General features: G+C 40.9%; 1 protein-coding gene across 2 annotated transcripts in view; it reads right to left on the reverse strand.

The window, feature by feature from the left end:
- Positions 1–22,950, reverse strand: part of PARVA (parvin alpha) — a 69,191-nt gene that overhangs the window by 12,655 nt on the left and 33,586 nt on the right. For both annotated transcript variants that reach the window (XM_048948797.1, XM_048948796.1), the window contains exons 3-7: positions 9,011–9,100; positions 8,841–8,911; positions 8,108–8,210; positions 5,827–5,967; positions 3,681–3,796 (exon numbers count right to left, since the gene is read on the reverse strand). In XM_048948797.1, the coding sequence (XP_048804754.1) occupies positions 3,681–3,796; positions 5,827–5,967; positions 8,108–8,210; positions 8,841–8,911; positions 9,011–9,100 (521 nt within the window). The remainder of the gene's footprint in view (positions 1–3,680; positions 3,797–5,826; positions 5,968–8,107; positions 8,211–8,840; positions 8,912–9,010; positions 9,101–22,950) is intronic.

Below are 22,950 nucleotides of genomic sequence, written 5' to 3' on the forward strand. Positions count from 1 at the left end.
GGTTAGGGTACAGTAAAAACGTAGTTGTGATCTACAAGTGCCATCAGGTAAGAAATCTACAAAATAAGAACCGCTTTTTTTTTTTAAAGCAAACTTGCAGTAATATATTATTTCACCTTGGAATTATTTCAGAAAACTCTCTTGTTCAGTAACAAGAAACTTGAAACTCCACCTGTAGAAAGAAGTATTTCTTCTCTTCATTGTTCTTAACTCACTTTTCTTTTAAGGGCCCCAATTCAGCAAGGTATTTGAAACACTTAAGTGCATATGTAAGTACTTCAGTAGATTTATTTCTTAGTGAGTTGAATTAAACCTTATATTTCAAGGAATACTTTGGCAGATGGTGCCCATGCTTCATCTTTGGTAAAATCTTGCTCTTAAGCTACCTGTTCTTTCTGCCTTGCCCATGCACTTCTTTTTTTTCACCTTGGTCTTTTCTTTTCCTGACTACTTTCCACACAAAGGGCTCTATTTGCTTGTGATGGAAAGCCAGAATGGAGGATAATCCATTTACAGTGTGCTCCAGAACCTACTCATCATGGTGTTAATATATGCTTTAGCTCCAATGCTCTTTTGATGTGAGAAGCCCTTCATATGTGGTATTTAGAATCCCGGGTCTAGAAGCCGTGCACAAAATGGCAGAAGCCAACTCAAATGGTAGCAATTTGAGTCAGTTGGAAAATGAAGTAGTTGAAAAAATTTCACACTGTTTCCAGGATGCTGACTACAGTCATCTGGTAGTGGCATACATACCACACATATGTTTTGCTTCTCTTTGTGTTCTTTCTGTTAATTCTATTCACTGAAATTAGCAAAATTTTGCAATACAGAAAGAAAAGCCAGGCCATTGCTGACGACTGCATGTAAAGTCTAGACATTAGGCAATTATTCATGATTCTTCACTCCTTGCCATACAAGGAAATAAGAAAAATAAATTTATGCTGGTCCCAGACTTGTCTTCTATGTGGAAAAAAGGAGAATAACAATTTGGAAAAATCCTTCATGGCATGTCAACTGGAGCTATTGCTCTTCCTTGCTTTGGAAAAGATAATACACGGCCCACCAGAGGCAGCCCTGGGTTAATGACGTGCTGAGGATTTGGCCGGGCTCGCAAGAAAGCCGCACATAGCAAACTCTCGGTCACTTCAGACTGGTACTTTGAATAACCACAACTGTCCTTCTAGATAGGTGATACAGTTTCAGGGGGTTTCCTTCACCTACACATGTAGAGCAAACAAATAAAAAACACCTGAAAGCTAGGTAAGAAATGGAAAGGGTCTCTTCATTTGCCTTTGCATCAGCTGTACATAATCAGTTTTCTATAAGCAATGGCTAGCTGCTTTGTTGCCCCAACTGCTCTACAAATGTATTCTTACAATCGCACAATCTGTCATTTAACCATTGAAGGATGGCATAACTAATTAACTAAAGAAAAGTGAAAAAAAAGCAGAAAGATCCAGCTCTCCACAAATTCTCTCAATTGTTTCAGCAGACAAGATCAAACAAAGTCTGGGCTTTGTTCAGAGTTACTCATTCTATCAGTCTAGAAGGAAAGGAAAGCAATATAACAAAATAGCTACAAAAGATCCAAGTACCAATTTTTCACAAATCAGCTTAGCACACGTATTTCATAACAGTCTCACTGCTAACAGTTTTTTTTAAAGAACAGCCAAAGGAAACAGAAGCTTTCGTAAGAACTGTGCTGATTACCTGTTGGATATGAGCAGAGTTTTTGTTTCAGAAATATCTTTCTACTTCACTAAGCTACATCCAGCCAACACAACCCTCACATTTGGTGCATTTCTACACCTAATGAAATACTAACTGAATTAAGGTAGTCTTCCTTTTTTTCTCCTACTCCCTTTATCAATTGTATACAGTTGAATTTAAAATCAGCTAACAGAGTCTGCTGAGCTTCCTTAGGCACGACCTTACTTTACAGGATGTATGAGGGTTTAGAACATCAAGCATACAAGCCTGAACATCAAATTATGCCTTACGTTCTGCTGATTGCTGATTAAAATTTTCATTGAGTTCATGGTGATGAAAAATACAGAACCAATCCCAAAGGATATGAAAGGTGGACTTAAAAAAACAAAAAAACACCCTCCATAAAATAGAAATGAAAAACGTCTCAAAGAAAAACAAGTAAGAATAATGGCCACCACCCTCTGTTAATAGGAATTAACACAGCCTTGGAGTTCAACTGGCCGGCTTTCATCAAGGACTGGTTCTGCAGCGAGAAATCTTCAGCAGCATAACTTATTTTGGTGCAACTGCTCCAAGTTATTTTGGTGCAACTGCTCTCTCTGCAATCTGCTGGCGCCTGAGCTACCGCTGTGTAGCTGAGAGGCAAAGCACTCAGCCAGATTCTCCCACTACTTATTGTTTTTAAATTGGTTTATCTCTACTGACTTCAGTGGATTTGCTGTTGAACTACATTAGCCTATTAAACAAGAGGAGAATTATGTCCATCGATTTCAATGGGAGTTTGGTCTGGACATACAGAGTGACAGCAGAATGCAAGATCTGGTTCTTTATTTAAGGACTGCAATGTTCTTTTTTAGTTTCTTACCCCAAAGATGTCCTGGCTGCTACACTTTTGGTGCCGTAAGTTGTTTTTACTAGAACTCTGAGATAAACCAGGACGATAAATATGTTTATAATATTTAAAGGAAAATGTTTGAGAATTTTCCTCTGAAGCCTTAGATGCATAACTGTGTATTTCCTGGGCTTCACTGCCATCCACTGAGGAGAAACCCAACAAGTAGAATCTGACAGTCAGTGAATGCATCGCTGATCATCTATCAGAAATTCTCCTTCAGATTCCCCCCTAAATTACAAAATCTGTCTGATGTGAATCCTGAAAAAAGAGGAGTAACTTTCTCAAATTTGACACTTATTTTCAGAAAGCAACACTTGAGAAACGGCGCACTGCAGCTGATTGTTCAGCATTACATTAGTTAAAACACAAATAGTGACAGTTATGGCGTGAAAAGTAAAGACAAAGTTAGCTGGAGGAAAAGAAAAGCAAATTAAACGGGAAGAGGCCAAACAAGATAGAGCAAGCACAAGCCCAACTGAAACCAAAATAGTAAACAGAATAACATAAGGAGTTTGGATGGATGTGGCTCTAATAAGAAGACTGACTGACACAAAAGATTTAGTTGATGGGGTTTTTTTGCATGCTTATGAGAAAGCCAAGACTGTAATCAGACTAAATTAGCATGCACAATGCTGAAAAAGAATATTTAGTCACCTCACATGAATCTAAATGTAATAAACAGTGACAATTCATCATTCAGCGCCAAGAAAGATTTGAATCTCTACACAAGTGAGAATATTGCCAAAAAATGGGAAAAATAGATATTCAAGAGATCATATTGTGTGATAAGTAAATATATTCCAACAATAAGAACACTTCATGTATTTTTAATGTCAGAGCCTGGCCACTTCAAAACATGACATTCTGAGCCACAATTCAAACTGGGAAAGCACTTCTGCCTTTCTGTGGTTGAAGCAATGTCAGCAGGGAAGATGCACGTGTGATTCTTGTCAGCCAAAGAGATATACAATATATACATGTATGCCCAAACAGAAACTCTAGATGTCTTTTTTGAAGGAAAAACCCCTTATTCTATTTCCCAATGCTGCGAGGAGCTGTTTAACACCTCTCTTACCTGCACAACAACAACCTGAATGGACACATGATCTGGAAGTCTGATTGGTGCTCGAAAGTACTGCGATAACGCAACCAGAAGATGAAGTATTGCTACCAGACTTTTAGCATGAACAGCTGAAATAGATATTAAAAGCACAAGTTACAAAATGCAACATTACTAGAGCATGCATTTTTACTGTTTAGGATGCAGGGATTATGGGACTCTCTTCCACTTCCCACCTGGAGCCAGGGGCACTTTTAAGGAAACTTTCCTTTATTTTCCTCCTGCTCAAAAAGTCATGTGAATGCAACCCAGTCAGTAATATTTGTCAGCACCAAAGCATCAGTTTTTGCAACAAGTCTGGATGCCATAGACTAGTGCAGACGGAAATCTAAAGCTAATCCAAAAGCCAGATTTCATGTACGACAGCTTCAGTGATGCCTACACAATCTCCTCGACTTTCCTTTTATTCCCTTTACTTCAATAAGGATTTATGGACTATCAGAAAGATATTTTTGTATTCATAACATGCACTTATTCATTTGTAAGTGTCACAAAGTCTGCAGGATAATAAATGAGCCTATTTTGGCAGAAGCCCTAAGCAATAACTTACTAAACTAAATGACTCAAACATTCCTCCATGAAGTTGTTACAGTTCTTGTTATTTGAAACTTTTTCACAGCAGGTTTCATATGGGTAGTTAACACTAACATGACTTACAAGATATCAAAAACTGTACTGTAGGAAATTTTTAATCAGGTATCAATCCACTGACATCAAAATGAATCTTAATTCTAATTCTTATTACTCTTTCACACGCCTCTTTTTTTTTTTTTTTTGCACTCATAGTCTTCCCCAGAGTAGTGGTCCAAAACAACTTTTGATAGCTACAGTACAGTGAACTTAACTATTTTATGTATGAACTAACCAATAACTACTACCTTACTTCATTTTAAGGTAAGATCAGATTCACTCACATACTATTCATTATCTTCCAGCACAAGCCTCAATTATGCAGCAGAGATTTCACCACCTACCATACATATAAAATGTGATATCACTGTCAAATTCTGCTGGGGTGCCAGTGGTAAGGGATGAAGTGCTTTAGCAGAATGCTACAAGATGTCTGCCTGCCTAGCATCGATGTGTGCTACAGCTGGCTAGAGCTGCTGCAGTCTATCTTCAGCTCTAAAACACATGTAAAACTTCAGTTTAAAACTGGAAGTTAAATCAGCAGGCTGTTCCAAACACCCTGTATCCAGCTGTATAACAGAAAATGGGAAAAAAAAAAAAAAAGCCCCAAACCAGAGAGAAAGGCTAGAGAGAGAAGAGAAGAGGACAGGAAACTCAGAGGGAAGATACAAAGGAGAAAGTCAAATGTTCACTCCTCCTTCTCCTCCTTCCTGGAGCCCTTTCTTTCCCTATCAAAGAGTGGTTGTAACTAGAATATGTGACACAAAACAGTTCAGCTCAAGACAAGTATTGGAAACAGCTACATGCTGATCCAGGTGTTTACTAGGGTGAAAACTTAAAAAAGATTAAGGGGCTTAATTTTCCAACACTGTTGATAACCTGCTTTCTGCAGCACATATATATTGTGTTAATCATTTCTATGTAGGTACTCCTAAGTTAATTTAAAATACAACAGAACAGGAATGGTATAGCGCTAATATAATGAGGTAGTAGTATAGTGGTAGTATAGTAGTAGTATAGGGAGCACTAATATAGAAGAGAGTTTTGTAATCAAAAGCAGTAGCTCAGATTTTGTCCTCAACAACCAAAAATATCAATATATAAGCTGTACATCTTATACAAATGCAGTAGACCTGGATCTACCTCTTCCTCAGCACTCATGCATTTACCTGCCCCTTTCAAGAAACCAAGTTAGTAACAGAAAACTTAAGGTGGTATGCAGATGGAGTTAAGAGCAGAAATAAGGTATTTCCCCTAAAGAAAGTTTAAATTGGAGGCTGAGCAGAAGGAAAGAGAGCAGAGTGTACTGCATGTGTTCTCTCTTTCTCTGACCTCCTACTGAAGAATAGCTCCTACCATAAATACCAGGTTTCAGCTTTCTTTTAGCATTAGGTATTTAAGAATTCCAGATAGCAACTACAAACTCTCAGCTGTCAACTAATGGGAACAGCACAGAAAACAAACAACTTACAGTCAACACTCCACTTAATGCTTCTTGGCGGGAGCTTAAGCGTTTCATTGATCTTCTCAAGGACTGTCTGTAGCTTCTGTTTCTGAGCAATTTCAGACTGAGTAACTTCAGCAACATTCAGCTTCTCACTTTCAAGCTTCTCTAAAGTGAAGAAAAAAGAGCCAGTGAACTCCACATCCCATGCAGCCAGACAAATGTTCAACAGGTATCAGACTTCCTAGTTCAAGAATGATTTGCTTTTGTGTACAGAACCACTCTCCTCTGCCTTTCTGAACTTGTAAAGATAACCACACAACAGGCTAATAAGAATTTGTTGCAAATCCCATCAGATTGAGAGGTAAAACCTGTTACTTCAATTGCTACTGAATAGAGAGTAATCTGCATGTAACTGGCTTGTACAGCAGATCAGCACACCTAGGAGAGATAAACACCAACTTCAAGATTGGTTTCATCACTGAAAACCTCGTGGCTTCTCCCTCAGATTCAAGAGGTTTAAAAATTTTCCTGCCCAGATGTGATAAAAGTGAAGTGGCATCATATTCACTGAGGTGGAAGATGCACCCAATAAATGTGAGCAAGTATTTCTGGAGGCATGAAAGCAACAGAAACATTGGGCAATTTATTTTCTGTGAAATCACAGCCCTTTGAAATTTGCACTAGATTTCAAATTATCTTATGACTTTGTAAATAATCAGTACAGATTGCTTGGCTTGTATCAACTCAGTATAGTTTGCTTTAAACAGATTTAAGCAAGATCAATTTTAGTCTGGATAAAAGTCTGGTGTGAACTGAATCTACACAGTAGTGTGTAATGGTTTAGATAGATCAATTCAAAAGTAGTATCTCCATTAAACTTCTGAAAGTGTGAGCATGAAATTAACTGAAGACAGATGTGCAAAGAGGAAATGCATAACTCATTTATACGCAGAGAAGAAAAAAACGTATGGGATGTTTGCCCTGTCTCAGGAGAACCAGCACACTGCTCCATGGATTTAACAGAGACATAGGAAGAGAAACAACCTCCATTATTATTGCTACAAAAGATAACACTAATGTTCTGTAAAACTGCCAGGAACCTCACAGCCATTAATTATGAAGTGAAGAAAATTCAGCAATAAAAGCTTCCTTATAACATCAGAGACAGAATGCTTGATCACCTATCAATTTTCTTTTGCAAAAGAATATGTTATCAAGTTTGGTAAAAGCTGGTCTTGCTCTCAGCTGAAGTCAATTGCATATCTTCCCAAATACAGTGAGTCTACCAGCTTATGAGTTCTGCCCGAAAAGTTGCTATCTCCATGAGTTTCTCATGCCTCCACAGGAATCAGTCTGAGCATAGTCTCACAAAATCAGAATCTTAGAACAGACGATCCACAAGGAACCAAAGATAATAGAAAAGATTCCACTGAAATCAATAAATGTCAGATCACTATACGCATATTTAGACTCAGTCTGTATCTGCTTTGCATTTTTTGGGGTTTGGGTGAAGTCACTGGAGGCCTGCCCATAAGAATCAAGTTGCTCAATCTGGGTCATATCCATTCCACCACAATATATTCAATAGCTTAACCATTCAAAGAAGGGAACAGTCTGTGTACACTTTATTAGAAGTGCTCACATAATGTTTCAGGATTCATTTAAGATACTGAAAAGAAATTTACTGGAGATTTTACGAGCTGTAATAACTAAGAAAGTGGCTTCCAAGCCAACAGTTAAAAAAGACATGCCAGCTCTGTATTAGCAGTCTCTTTTCTCTATCTGTTTCTCAGCTGAAGTTCAGTTTGCAGTCCACCGGGTATCATTACCTCAGTAACGTTAAGAGCCAGACATCAAATCAGAAAGAAATTCCAGCTTTCCAGAGGAACTCCAAGATGTGACTAAACTACAGTATGGAACCAGCCCAGATTAAAAACATCCACCATTGTACTGAAAATACCCTTGCTTTTAAACTTACTTTCCACTTCTAACACTGTTAAGTTTGTACAGCACATATGCAGATAATAAATTCAATTGGAGTGAATTCTGCTGCCAAGACAAGAAACCCAGCACCCTCTAGCACCCCAGGTAGACTTTATGCTGTTCTCATCAACTACAGAGCACCATACATTGCACTGTAGCTATGAGGACTGTGCATACAGGCTATCGCTCAAGGGTCTCATAATACAATGCTATTTTTATATCACTTAGTGGCATAAATGTAAGATGACACCAAGGCTCCCAAGTAGGAACAAGTGAACCACTTACTGAGTGACCCAACATGTGTACATAAATTTTTTCTTACCAAATAATTTCTGCAGTACTTGTCCATCGTACAAGTCTTCAGCCAAGTCTTTCACAATAATCCTCTCTCCTACCAACACATCATTAATCCAGTCTATTAATACCTATATGGGAAACACAAATTTGGGCAGAATTACACACTATTCATTTGCAATTTAAAACATATGTCATTTTGTACAATGTTGAAAATACCGAGCAGAAAGAATACCGAAGCTGCAATGCTTGAATTTCAAGTGCAGTCAGTCTGAAATACTATCAGATGAAAACAGGAAGGATTCAGGAAGCACGTCTAAGGTGACTGAGTTAATGCACCACAAGGTCTGGACAAACAGACAACTGACATATTGCTTTCTGAAGTGAAGTCTGTCATTTGATTTCAGTACTATCGTAACATTTTTGTCATGAATTAAAAGGTGTTGAAGTTGATTCTAATGAAGCTTCCTGCTGAAATTCTTATCCTAAGAATCACAAAGACTATGAGGGAAGTCAGTATGATTTTACACTGAGAGGGTGGGATAGGACCAAGAATCGGGACTCAGGAGTTTAATCCAAATTGTTAAACTCTGTGCCACACCTATAGCAAAAATTAACCTGTCTGGTTCATGCATGTATGCACCATGTGGTTTCGCTTAATTAATATATAAACAGAGCTTTGAAGCTTTCAAATGAAAGATGCAGGGATAGCATTAAAAATAGTTTCATTTTCTTGAAAGTGTTTGTGTGCTTTTCATTACCTTCATTAGTTCTTGTAATTTTGGGTCATTTCTTGAATTTGGATCGACCATTGTTCGGACCTCATTTTCCTCTGGAAGGTTTAAAAGAAAGACATCAGAAACAATTACAGGCATGACACTTTATTTTACATTAAGCTTCTATGTTGAGATGTAAAATCGTTGTGAATTACCTAGCATAGTGTCCTCAGGGTCTAGTTCGAATGGAATCGGACTGAGAGGCAAGTTAATAGCATTCATTCCTTCTTCCTGTAGTTCAGATACTAGGAAATAAAAAAAGAAGAGCTTGGTCAAATTCAATTCAATTTTACTTGCTATTTCACTCTTGCTAAAAGTAGTATTAATTGTATTAATTTCCTTATGAGAACATGAGTCTATTAGATAAGCCACTGGGTGTAATTACAGCAATAAAGTATAGCTAACAAAAATGGGAAGCACAGCCAACAAATCTTCACTTATTTGAGCAGCACAGCTAATGGTAGTGGAATCAATGTAATTTCCTCAAAGCTTTTTCAGGATAAGGCCCGTTGTCCTCAAATTTTAAGAGGCACACTCACATTTTAATGGTCCCAACACTTTAAAACTAATGAACCATTTCACCCAAGGGAAATGATCATTGCTGTCAGTTATGTCACCATTGCTCTGGAGATGCTTCAAATTTAGCTCCTTTAGAATAGCCAGGCCATATATCCATACAGGAGCTGCCAGACCAATTAAATGTTTAGGACTGAAGGTACAGTGGCAGCACAGTGCTCCTTACATTGCTCAGGTCAGAAACCAGCTGGAGCAGGCTGCAGGATGCTTCTGGCCTGTGTCCTTGGGCTTTGTTTTGCAGAAACCACAGCAAGCAGGATGCAAGAGGAAGATAATGAACCCTCAATAGTACTACCTTGAATGTGGAGGATATTGGTTGGAAAAGAAGCTGGACATAGTAATAAGAAAGTAAATAAAAAACTTGTATTTTGGACAATTCCACAATTGTCAGAAATAACAGAGGATCCAAAAAACCCACCTCATAAATAAATGGCTAAGAAGTTGGTGTGTTAGAAATTCTGGTTTTTTTTGACCACGGGGCAACCCACTCGGCATCTGGCATGATGGCTGCAGATGGAAGTAGCCTGTCTCCAAGGGGTAAGAGGATCTTAGCCGAGGAACTGGCAGGACTCATTGAAAGGTCTTTAAACTAGGTATGAAGGGGGAAGGGAACAAAACAAGGGCCGCTGGGGTTGAGCGGGTCGTCCGAGGGCTTGTACCAAACTTGATGGGCGAAGACGGTGGAGTACAAAGGGACGGACTGGGGCAGGAGGATGTTGGGGATGCTGCAGTTCTAGGGGATCCGAGATCCTCTTTAAAGGCAGTGAGATGGAAAGCCCAGCCGAAGCGCCTTTATACCAATGCACACAGCCTGAGAAATAAGCAGGATGAGTTGGAAACCGTGATGCGCTTGGAAAGTTATGACCTCGTTGCTATCACAGAAACATGGTGGGATCACTTCCATAACTGGAATACCACCACTGAGGGCTATCGGCTCTTTAGAAGGGATAGGTGAAGTAGGAAGGGTGGGGGATTTGCCCTCTATGTCAAAGACTGGATAGACTGTGAGGAGCTCCCTCTGAGAAACAGTCAGGAACAGGTTGAAAGCTTGTGAGTTAGAACTAGTGATGGGACTAACAAAGGCCAGCTGGTGATAGGCGTATACGACAGGATACCTGATCAAGGGGAGACTGTTGATGAGGCTTTCTTGCTTCAGATGTGGAAGGCAACATGCTCACAGGCCCTTTTGGCAACCATCCTGATATCTGTTGGAAAGACCACACAGTGAGCTGCCAGAGGTCCAGGAGGCTCCTGGAATGCACTGATGATAACTTTCTGGTCCAGGTGTTGGACAGACCAACCAGACGTGAAGCAGTGCTGGATCTGCTGCTCACAAATGCGGAGGAGATCATTAAAGCTTAACAGTTGGAGGCAGCCTGGGCTGAAGTGACGACATCCTGGTCAAGTTCATGATCTCGAGGGATGTGGGCCTGGCAATGGGTGGTGTCAGGACCCTGAACTTTGGAAGAGCAAACTTTAAGCTGTTCAATGGACTGTTGGCCAAGATCCCCTGGGATGCTGTCTTTAAAAACAAAGATGTTGAGGAGAGCTGGCTACTCTTCAAGGATGCCTTCCAGAGAGCACAAGAGTGCACTCTCTGTCCCTCTGAATAAGCAAGCAGGCAGAGGAGGTAGGATACTGGCATGGCTCGGTAAGGACCTGCTGCAGCTGAGGGCGAAGAAAGGTGCATACAAGCTCTGCAAACAAGACCGTGTCACCTGGGAAGAACACAGGGACGTCATTCGGACTTGCAGATGTGGGATCAGGAAAGCCAAGATGCAGGTGGAACTGAGCTTGCCGAGGGATGTGAAAAACAATAGGAAGACATTCTACAGGTACATTGGCTAGAAGAGACAGGCCAAAGTGAGTGTACCTCCTTTGGTAAATGTAAAAAAAGAACTGTCTTCAACAGATGAAAAGAAGGCTGAGGTACTGAATGCGTTCTTTGCCTCGGTCTTCACTGGCAGCCAGGATTCTAGCATTTCTCAAGTCCCTGAGCCCTGCATCCTTAAACCTCTAGCTGTGGACCGGGGTGGTAAATCCCCCCCCACTGTGAGGACAGAATAGGTCTGAGACTGCCTCATGAGACTGAATGTGTACAAGTCTATGGGGCCAGATGGCGTGCATCCCAGGGTTCTGAAGGAGCTGGCTGAGGTGGTTGCTGAGCTGCTCTCCATCATATTGAAAAGTCATGGCTGTCAAGTGAGGTCCCAGATGACTGGAGCAAGGGTCACATCACTGCCATTTACAAAAAAGGGAGCAAGGAGGACCCTGGGAACTACAGGCCAGTGAGTCTCACCTCTGTGCCTGGGATGATCATGGAACAAATCTTCCTGGACAACATGCTTGATCACATGAGGGATGAGCATGTGATTCCAAGACAGCCAGCACAGCTTTACCAGGGGAAGGTCATGCTTAATCAATCTAGTGGCCTTCTATGATGGAATGACGGCATTGGCGGATAAGGGAAAGGTGACCGATGTCATTTACCTGGACTTGAGCAAGGCCTTTGACATGGTCCCCCACCACACCCTTATCTCCAAATTGGAGGGATGTGGATTTGATGGGTGGACCACTCAATGGATAAGAAATTGGTTGAAAGGCTGCAGACAGAGGGTGGTCATCAATGGCTCTGTGTCCAGGTGGAGGCTGGTAACAAGTGGCGTCCCCAGGGGTCTGTCTTGGGACCGGTGCTCTTAACAACTTTATCAGTGGCATCGATGGAATCGAGTGCACCCTCAGCAATTTGCTGATGACACCAAGCTGAGTGGTGCGGTTGGCACGGTGGAAGGAAGGGATGCCATTCAGGGGGACCTCAACAGACTTGAAAGGTGAGCCTGAGTGAACCTAATGAGATTCAACACCGCAAAGTACAAGGTTTTGCACTTGGGTAGGAGGAATCCCAGGCATCTATAAAAACTAGAAAGAGCAGTCCTTGAGAGCAGCCCTGCAGAGAAGGACCTGGGGGTCCTGATGGATGAAAAGCTTAACATGAGCCAGTGATGTGCTCTTGGGGCTTGGAAGGCAAATGGTATCCTGGGCTCCATCAGAAGAGGGGTGGCCAGCAGGGACAGGCAGGTGATTGTCCCCCTCTACTCTGCTCTTGTGAGGCCCCATCCGGAGTACTGCGTCCAGGTCTGGAGCCCACATACAAGAAAGACAGGGAGCTGTTGGAGAGGATCCAGAGGAAGGCCAGGAAGATGATCAGGGGAATGGAGCACACCCCCTATGAAGACAGGCTGAAGGAGCCGGGCTTGTTCAGCCTGGAGAAAAGAAGGCTGCAGGGTGACCTCACTGCAGCCTTTCAGTACCTAAAAGAAGCCTACAAACAAGAGGGAAATCAACTCTTTGAAAGCGTAGATAACTGCAGCACAAGGGGAAATGGTATTAAGTTGAGGGAGGGAAGATTTAGGTAGGATGTCAGGGGGAAGTTCTTTACTATGAGAGTAGTGAGTGCTGGAACAGGCTGCCCTGAGAGGTTGTGCATGCCTCATCCCTGGAGGTGTTTAAGGCCAGGTTGGATGGGGTCCTGGGCAGCCTGGTCTAGTATGAAATGGGGAGGTTGGTGGCCCTGCCTGTGGCAGGGGGGTTGGAGATTCATGATCCTTGAGGTTCCTTCCAACCCTGGCCATTCTGTGATTCTGTAATGCTGCAAAAATCAATGCCTCTGTGATGCATGCTCTGAAGGCATAGGAACAGAGAGATCCAGAGAAGTAATAACATAATCTTACAACTAGTTCATTACTGTACTCACTCCAGATGTGGTGAAGTCTGGAGCAATCACATTTATGTCTCTAGGTGACCCAAACTCTAATGGGCTTGCCTTCAGAACAGAAGATAATAAATACAAACAAGCCAGAACAGTAATCATACAGCTATGGGAGGATACACAGCATCATGCAAGGAGGGCGCCCACTTTGGTGATCGGACAAGTTTGCATCTGCTTTGTAATCAAGGACTCAGAGCAATTTGATTTACCAAACCAGGAAAGAGGCTCACTGTCTTCTGAATGACATGGAACTCATGTTCCTTTGAACATTCCTTTTCCAGGCTACTGCTACTCAATAGAAATGGTTGCTAGCCCACCGTCTCAATCTGAGGTTAAAGTGCAGTAAATTTACCATCCTATGTAAGTACTGCAGATTTGGGTGTCTGCAGTACACTGCCTAGCACGAAATAAAACACAAGACTAATCTGCAGCTGCATGATCATCATCTAACATTTACCACCTGAAGCTGGCAAGCCTTTCTCCACTTAATTTGAAAATGAGAAAAAAAAAAAAGGGTTTGGAGAAAACAGAGAAGTAGAAAGCAATGACAGACATCCTATGTTTTGTCCCTGACCCAATCACTGCCCCATATGTTAGCTTTTGGAAAATGGATTTACCTCTCTAACATAACATCTTGTGTGCAATAAGTACAGCTAAATTTCACAAGAACACTGTGATAATTAGTTGGTGTGATAACAGTACTTAAAACTTTCCAACTTTCCTAAGCTCTGTGAAACGTTTTGTGCTCTGCCAGATGAAATGCCTATGCACATTTCAAGAGTCTGTGTAGCTACATTCAGGCATTTGTGTAAGATTCACGGCAGGAATGGCTATCTGAATGCTTATTACTTGGAGTAGAACAAAAAATAACTTTGAAAAATTCACCACTTTCCATATGAAAACAGTAAGTTCACACACTCACCCTGCCTTGCACCTTTAAATTACTAACATAAGCAGCTGTAAGGAGTAATAAAATCATGTTGACAATAACAGTCCCCTAGATTGTTGTACAGCCTACAGATCTGAAGGCTGAGAGCAATGGACTAAATTCCTCCCTTGTGTAACTCTGTAGAGTTCTGAGCAGTTGTAGCAGGGATGCATTTGGGCTAGTATGTACAATCTCAGGAACTGTTTACACTTAATGGCAATTTTTGGAACTGCTAGCACTCCTTGGAGAAAATCTTTGTTGCTTTTCTTAACCTCTCTGATTTTTTTTTTCATTTTGGTTCCAAATTGTTACAGACATAAAAACCTCAGTGCATAGAAAACTTCCGAGTGGAAATCTTTCTGTTTTGAAATATTTAGTTCATGAAGGATTTCCACACAGGGGTTCCTGGGCAGAAAGCTTTTTTTCCACGTTGAGCCCAACAGCAAGCACAGTAAATACAAGTCCTTCTAAGCCAGCTGGTTCCTGCCTCCTGTCTCCTATGAGCAGAAAACACGAAGGAGTAGCCCCTGCTCCAAGAGCACCTTTTTCATTTCCTTCCCAGTACTGAGAAGATTTACCACAGATGAAGAGCACAACTAAAAGGAGGATGTAAGACCATATGCACTGTATCAAGTTGTACGCAATGGGAGAGAAAATGTATTAAGTAACACAACCACGCTTTCTAAGAATTTCCATCAAAAAATTTCCATGACAAACCACTATTACACACTTAGGTGCTTACAGAGGAACCACAAAAATGTGACTGAGGTTACCAGTTTGCATACCACAGTTTCAGCAGAGGAACCTACTTTTCTGCTGCCCTTCATTAATTTGTTTTAATTACTCTTCCTGAAAACCACTTAATTTAGTAATTTAATACAAAGCACACAGGTTTGGGACGGTTTTTGCAGCAGCTGAAATTAATGTAAAATCACCTCATTTTCCAAGATACTTTGAGGAGTGACTTAGAACAAGATGTCTCTGAGCCTTGCAGCGTAAATGCCAAGAAGGGAGCAAGGATGCTGAGTGGAACCGAGGGGTGAATGTTCATTTAAAGCAAGGGATTACACAAGGCTAGCAGTGGACTAGCAGTGTGTAAGTCTCCGTTTTACCTCTGGATAAGAAATGGACGCTTTTCTCCTTGCACTTATGGTGAGGCTCCACGTGCCAAATTCACTGTGATGTAATCAAGCACAACTCCACTGCTATCAGCTGTCAACAGACTTCCTCGTGTCACGCCAGCACCAAACTTGGCCCTTCAGCCAGGGAGCCCAGAGCTTTTATCAACAGCAACTACGGCAGCTATTTTAAGTTCTTACTGTTTTAGATGCTCTAGGATTACAAGGTCATAAACCTATGCTATCAAATCCAGCGTGGGTTCTTCGAGCCAGACGCTGTCCTTTGATGCATGTTTCCAACTGCCATTGAAACCCTTGGAAGCTGAGCACATCTGAAAGCAGAGTACTGCCCATACGGTTTAAATTGGCTTAATTCCTCTAGTACATGCAGCCTGTTGCTCCATGCTCTATTTATTAGAGTTTCATTTGTTTTTTTTACTCCTTTATTTTGTGTGCTGAAGGCTTTTTGCTGCCCTGCTTAGTATTCACGGCTTAATGTTATCCTGATTTGAATAAAACACATCTTATTATTTAACTGAGCTCCAAAATGTCACATTGCTCAATGCTCGCTGTGGTTTACATGTACTTCAGCATATCTGCCCAAAGAATCATAAAATAAATACGGCAAGATGTAGTGTTAAATGGTCTCTCCTACCAGTGCTTCAGACATGTCTTTCCAGATAATTGATTCCATACTTGTAAACGTAGGTTACTCCAGGGCTACAACAGGAAGGGATTGATTCTGGGAAGGGATTGATTCTGGAAGTTTGCAATTACCTAGAGTTGAACACTAATGCTGCAGGAGCACAGTGACATAATACTTCTAAACTCAATCTTAAAAAAAAGGGGAGGGGAGATTTAGATATATACAACTACATAACTATATGTACATATATGTACACACACGTTTTTGCAGTTTTTAATTGCTTTTTTTTTTTTTTTTTTTAAATACAAAACTTGCCCATTCAATGTCTTCTCTGCCATTCTTAAAGAGCTTTTTTTTTTTTGTTTTTGAAGCTGAGGCTTGTTGACATTCATATGACTCCAGGAGTATAGGCTTCAAATAACAAGTCAGACTACCTCGTGTTGTAAACTACGATGGCAGACAGTGGGTTTATATGCACTGTCTCTATCTTCAGCTACTTTTTCCTGGAACGAGCACCATGTGGAAGGCCAGCCACAGACATCATGTTGCCAGAGTAGCACTGGATATTTGTATATATACTCACGTTCAAACATGCGCACACATGCTACATACATTTATGCAGCCAGCAATTATCATCCGCTTGGAAACACGCTGATTTCTAATGAGGAATGCCTTTGTGGCTCTTGTACAGACAGAGATACCTGCTCAGCTACGGTTCAGTCAAATTTAGATGAATCGGGTTTGGTTTCATATTCTCTTTCCTGGATGCAAGTTTCTGGTAAAGGCTCATGACCTTGATGGCTTGCTTTCATACCCACTTGTGGACAACAGGCAGCATTACCTCTACTGCCTTGAGAGCTGTGACACAGACCTGTGTAATGGCCGCATCCGCACAGATTGATTTCCATGGGCCGATGCTGTTTATACTCACTCAGTAGCCCAGCACACTTCCTGTTCCCTCCCAACATATTCCACTTTTATCCCCTGATTTAATTCCAGCAGAGTAATTCTGAGTTTGTATTGGCAAATGTGAGAAGAGATCCAACAAATTACCTAAGATGGTCAAGAGAGAGAAAAACAGACAGGGAAACTCTTTTCAAAAACTCCATGCTTAAGCTTTTACAGAATGATTCTGTTTATTCAAGCAAACTTATGCAATTGCTTTCTGGGCTATCCAAAATGCTATTTTCTAACGCTCGTGTGTGTGCATCTTATAAGTCCACAAAGGGAAAAGAAAATATTAATCTAAAATGGTACTGCCTAATTTTCTTGCATACATAATTCATCCAATATGGATTTTGGCAGCTCAGCTTTAACTCCAGAACAAAAGAAATCCACACAAAAGACAATAAATCTGCATTACACATGGTACTAAAATGATCCAATGGATTTATAGATGTTTACAAGTTTGCAGAGTGTGACACAGCGTCCACCAGAAATTCAATATTCACAGCACAAAACATCATAAACATATGTCTGCAACTACAAAGGGGCCTTTTTATGTTGGGATCATTGTTAAAATTGTCTTCAGAACATAAACCTTAAGCTGTAAATGCTACTCCCCATTTATTCTCCAAGACATAACAAATGAGGAAAGAAAAGCAGAGATATGTTTGTAATTGAAAATGTTTCTCAGGAAATGATCTGTGCAGGAACATCATTCTCATTCCATTAACTGCTGACTCCAAGCCAACCATTTGTAAAAGTAAATAAATATGCAAACTGGCTGACAACAATGTGCCTGCCTTTAATGTTATTGCATTAGTACCCAGCCTCCAAAAAAAAAAAATACATTTTCTTGTCTCATTTCTCCATTAAACCAAATACGGCATATAGACAAAAAGAACAGCAGAAATACTGTTCACAAAAAAAAAAAAAGAAGTCATGAGGGAAACACTATAGTTTAACTTACATGTATGCAATGCTGCCTCAGTCCCTACTTCACTCCACTTTTCCTTGTTCCAATTAGTAGGGAAAACACCTTCCATAGATCAACAGGCCTCTGGTCTGAGTGGGTAAAAAACTACCGTTTAGGGAGCAAATGCAATCACCCATAAAATAGACACCCTTTTCTGCACTATGACACCAAGGCTTCATGAAGCCTTACTTGCTTACATACTTCATTTGGGTGAAAGTTCTTTGCATTTTCCTGTCATTTCTAAGAGTAACAAGTGATGTGGTGTCAAGCTAAAGTAGATGCTGGTCATTCCATTCACTTCTTCAGCGCATCCTCTCAATGTTGCTTTTAAAATATATAAGCAGCAACTGCAGGTGTTGTATAAAGCTTCTTACCCTGCAACAGTGTTTTACATATGAATGAAGAAAATCTACCTCAACTGCATTGCAAATGAAGGAGTTCACATGAGTCTGTTTTTCCCCCCTGGAAGAATAAAGCACATATATGAGAGGTGCTGCGGCTGTTCCAGGACCACAGCAGAATGCGCTGTTCTCAATCTGATCCCTTCCTGAAAACTCCCAAGACTCATCTCAGATACACCGGTAGCAGCCTTGATTCCTGCAGGATATTAATTGGTCTGCACCTGGTAACCCTTAGGACAAGATATTTCATTGAAACAAGTCCTTTGACAACCACAGCTTCCAATTAATTGAGATATTGCACATCTCAAAACTATGTGAAGTGCTCGAGGCAATACTGAGACAGAATGAAGAGCATCTGTCTACTCCTCACCCAGGGCAGAAGTCGATATTTCTTGAGTTATATAAAATCTGCAGCTAACAACATCCAAAAGAAAGTCAGAGACGCCTCAGAACCAAGGAGAGGCAGTTGTTCATTCTACAAATCCACCAGCTTGCTGCAGATTTCTCCAAAATATTGTGGAGAAGCTGATTTTAAAGGAACTTTTGCCTTGTGTTCTCTCAATCACCAACCAGCTAACAGTAGCTCTTCCAACATCAACAAGCAGCGCTCATGTAGAAAAGACAAAACCAAAGATCTGTTCCAAGAAGTCTTTCCCAGCTCGACAAATTCTAGCTATTCCTAAGAGAAAACCTCAAAATAGTTCTTAGGAATGTAAGGGCACACTAGTAACTAGCTGAGGATTTCCTGAATTTCTTGCTCTTTTCTTCCTGTGTAGATAAGCCTTGTTTTTGAAGGAGAAAAAAAATCAAGTGTCAGAACCATTGCATCTCAACAATAAGGACTGAGAATTGGTTAACGTGCACACGCCACCACAATTTCCAAGCTGTAGCTCCTAGAGCTGGCCAAGCATTTATCCTAACTGCATTTTAGGAGATTACCAACCAGCTGTGCTGTGGTCGCTACAACGGCTGTGGCATTTGCCTAAAATGTAGTTGCACAGAAGTGCAAGATGATGATGTAAGGCAGGATTTGGAACAAACTGGAAACTGTATTTGGCTTAGGAAAGCAGAGGTAGTTCTCTGTTTGCTCAGAAAATCAATCAACTCTTACCAATCTAGGTTTAAGACCATATAGGAAAATCAATTCGTTTAATATCTTACCAACAGAAGAAAACAGCATTATTCCCATTCTACAGAGTAGAAAGCAATGTAATTGTAGATTAAGGGATGCATATCTGCTTTCTAAAGACACAAACTGCACTTGTAGAATGGAAGGTAGGCACTTGGAAATATAGCCTTAAAACCTGTCTGCAATGTTACAGAACGGACAGTAACAGCTGTACCTCTCAATTCCCAAAGTCATGCAGTAAGCAGTGAGGCCCCCCCTTCCTTTCAGCAGCGGTGATTTTCATCCAGCCTTGTGCCTTGCCCTTCAAGGGCACTTCCTGTGCCTTCCTGCACGTTTCTGATCCTGCTCATTTCTTCACAGAACTCCAAAAGCTGCTCCCAAGTCTAAATGCCCCATCTCAAAAACATTCCTTCCTGAGCTGCATCATCAGATTGATGTCATTTACATGTTTCTTATCGGGAAATAAATCACAAGCAACGTAAGCACCAGCACTGGTATCCCACAGCCCTGAAGTACGTATGCACTGCAATCAACTACTTGCTACCATCTGTCAAACACCATCAGATGTGGGAAACACCTCTGTGTGGCACTCCTACTTGTGAAACGCACTCCATGGGTCCCTGGCACTACCAGTTTATCAATTTCAGCATGAAAAACATCCATACCAGTAGTTGCTCTGATACAGTATTTTGCACTTCACAGGTAAACACACACACAAAAAAACACGCAATCCAAGCATCCAAATTACCTTAAATGTATTTCCCTTTGCAGCACTAACACATCTAGAATTGCCCAGAAACACTCTGCAGCCTCCAGTTGTTGATGCCATAAATGCTTTTATTGTACTAGTCCTATTAAGAAGTGCTTAGTAGTACCAAATTTTCATTTTATTAACCATGAATATTAAACTTGCCTAGTGCATCATATAGCCCATCTCAGACACACATTGGACTAGAAAGGACAATTTTCCCTGGGTGGATATTCAGCTGATAAGAATCACTATTTTCACACTGGATCAAGTACTACCTAAGGACTGAATGTGCACCAAATTGAGTTTAGCAGAAACATACACTCACATGAACTACCATGAGGTGAAAGAGTTAATTAAAACTCACTCATACTGCAGAAATATTTTCAGGGAATAGCCTTTAGAATGAACAAATGACTGTATTTTCCTTCTGTACCTCCCTGGAAAGTGAAGCCAGAGAAGAGCAGGGCGAAAATCAACTCCCAGTCTTCTCATCAAAATACTACCAAACAAAAAATAACTACCATTGACAAAAATGCAAGATCAGAAAGTAATATTCCTAAGCTATCACAGAGACAAAGACAAGAAATAATTGAATGAGCCAGGTCTAATCACCTACCTTTAGGGCAAAACGCTCCGCAGCCCATCGTAGGTTTGCCAGGCCACCCTCATAGTGCATCCAAGGGAGAACTGTAGCCTCACAGGTGCTGGAAGCCCCTTGCTCTGGAGGCCCCTTTGCTGCTGCTGTATTGTTAGAGCTGTATTGTCAGAGCCTGTTTTCTAACAGAATGGTCCAAGCACATTGCAACTCTCAGCTCAGAGCATCGCTTCAGAACAAGTGGCTGACTGCCTATATAATTTAATATGATGCCACATGAGACTCATAGACCATCTGCAAAAGAAGCTAAATCTGCTTTTTGCAGCTTGGTGAGTTGCATTCTGAATGCCGGGTTGCAGCTTTGACTGTGTGCTTTTGTTATCTGACACATAACTGAACAAAACACTCAAATGGCACGTCTAAAGCACATGTTTTTACTCATCTCATAGTCAATTCCTACTGCACATAACTTCTTATTGACAACTCCCCTTAAAGCGTAGGGAAGGTCTGGGCACAGACATGGCAGCACTGGAAGAAGCTTTTTTCTGGTGTTTTTTTGTTTTTTGTTTTTGTTTTTTTGCTTGTTTTTTGAGAAACCAAGTCTGGTTGAATGCCAAAGTCAACAAAAGTTACAGCATCCTTGAATTCTGTTGTCAGAATTGAGACACATGCATAATGTGAGCAAATTCAGGTCCTGATCTCAGTATTCTTTTCTCTATAAATGCTTGCCTGTTAAATAACAAATGGTTAGGAAGACTCAGATGGAAGGAGATCAAGTTCTAAAACCAGAAAAGCATATATAATCTAAAAAGTGGAGGAAAGAACAGGAGTGAGCTATCAAAAGAATAACAAACTACTGGTAAGATAGCAACTAGTTTTCCATTGGCTATGGGTCCTCCCAAAGAGACAGTAAAGAAAATACAACCTAGAGCAATTACTTAGGATGAAAATCAAATTTATATGAAGTGCTCTACAAATTAAAACTTTTCAGAAGCTGTAAAGCATATACGTGCCTGTTCAGTTCAGAGCAGGGGTGAGAAAAGTGACAAACCCCTGGCTCACTTTTAAGCAGCAGAAAATGGTACCTTTCTAGTTTCCAACTGAACTTCATTTACCATACCAAGGGCAAATATGGAGAACCAAAACAAATTTCTTATTCAGTTATTCAGCCATGTTACACAACTAATCCCCCCCCCCCCCCCCCCAGGTTTCATTTCAGATGTGATCTCTTGCAAAAAAAAAAGACACTGAGCCCTCATCAGAGTCCTGAAGTCACACTTTTCAGCAGCTCTGGGGACTCTCTGATATAAACCAGTTTGCAGTTACTGGGTCATTCTCACAGAACCTCTCCTTGCCAGCACTCCTATTTGCTGCTGCGCTACTCACAAGCTGTAATAGGGCTCCCCACTCTGACTCCTGGACTGCTGAACAACAGCATTCAATTACAGGACAATACTCAGCTGCCTTACTAAGGTTTTCTTTTCTTCATCTCTGAACAGAATCCTAAGTGTCCTACAGACCTCCCAAGCAAGACTGCCACCATAAGGTAAACACAGCTCAGGAAAATCAAGTTCCACTTGGAACCATCCAGAAGGATGCTGAAGATATTTCTATGTGTTAAAAATATTCACAAAGTCTGAGGCAGCCACAGTCTGCATCATATATCACACCTATTTCATAAGTGACTAATTATAAAGTGACGCTTTTTTTGCATCCACAAAAATAGCTGGGTTTTTTACAGAAATAGTAAATGAAAGTTATCTGTTTTATGATGAGCTTTTGTGCTTAAATGCTAGAAGATCACATCCATGTGAACTGCTTTGATAGGTATAGTTACAGCAGGGTAAGAAAGCTCTGAATAGGCTCAAGCAAGGCTGTCTTCTCAAAGGGCATAACCTGGTGAGAAATTAATAGCAATGACTCTGAAGTGCATGGTTTGGGGACAGGAGCACCGAGGAGAGGAATTTCTAATTATACTCTCTGCAATCCATTTTCACTTACCATAAACACAAACTCAAGCGGGACTTAATTTCTAACTCCCATCATCTAACATCAACAGCAGCAAGGAAATTATCATGCAGACAGTCTGCGTCTCCCCACTCCCTCGGCAGCCATCACTGCTGGGATAAAGCAGCACATGGCTAGGGTGCTTCGGGCCGACCGTTTCCCCCAACTGCTCCTAAGGGCTCGCTTCCAATCCCACCATTTTCAGCTCTATAAAAAGAGAAGTGTAGCCAGGGAAGACTGAAGTCTTTTCCAAGTGG

This window comes from Lagopus muta, chromosome 6, assembly GCF_023343835.1.
Source record: "Lagopus muta isolate bLagMut1 chromosome 6, bLagMut1 primary, whole genome shotgun sequence".
Classification (NCBI taxonomy): Eukaryota; Metazoa; Chordata; class Aves; order Galliformes; family Phasianidae; genus Lagopus; species Lagopus muta.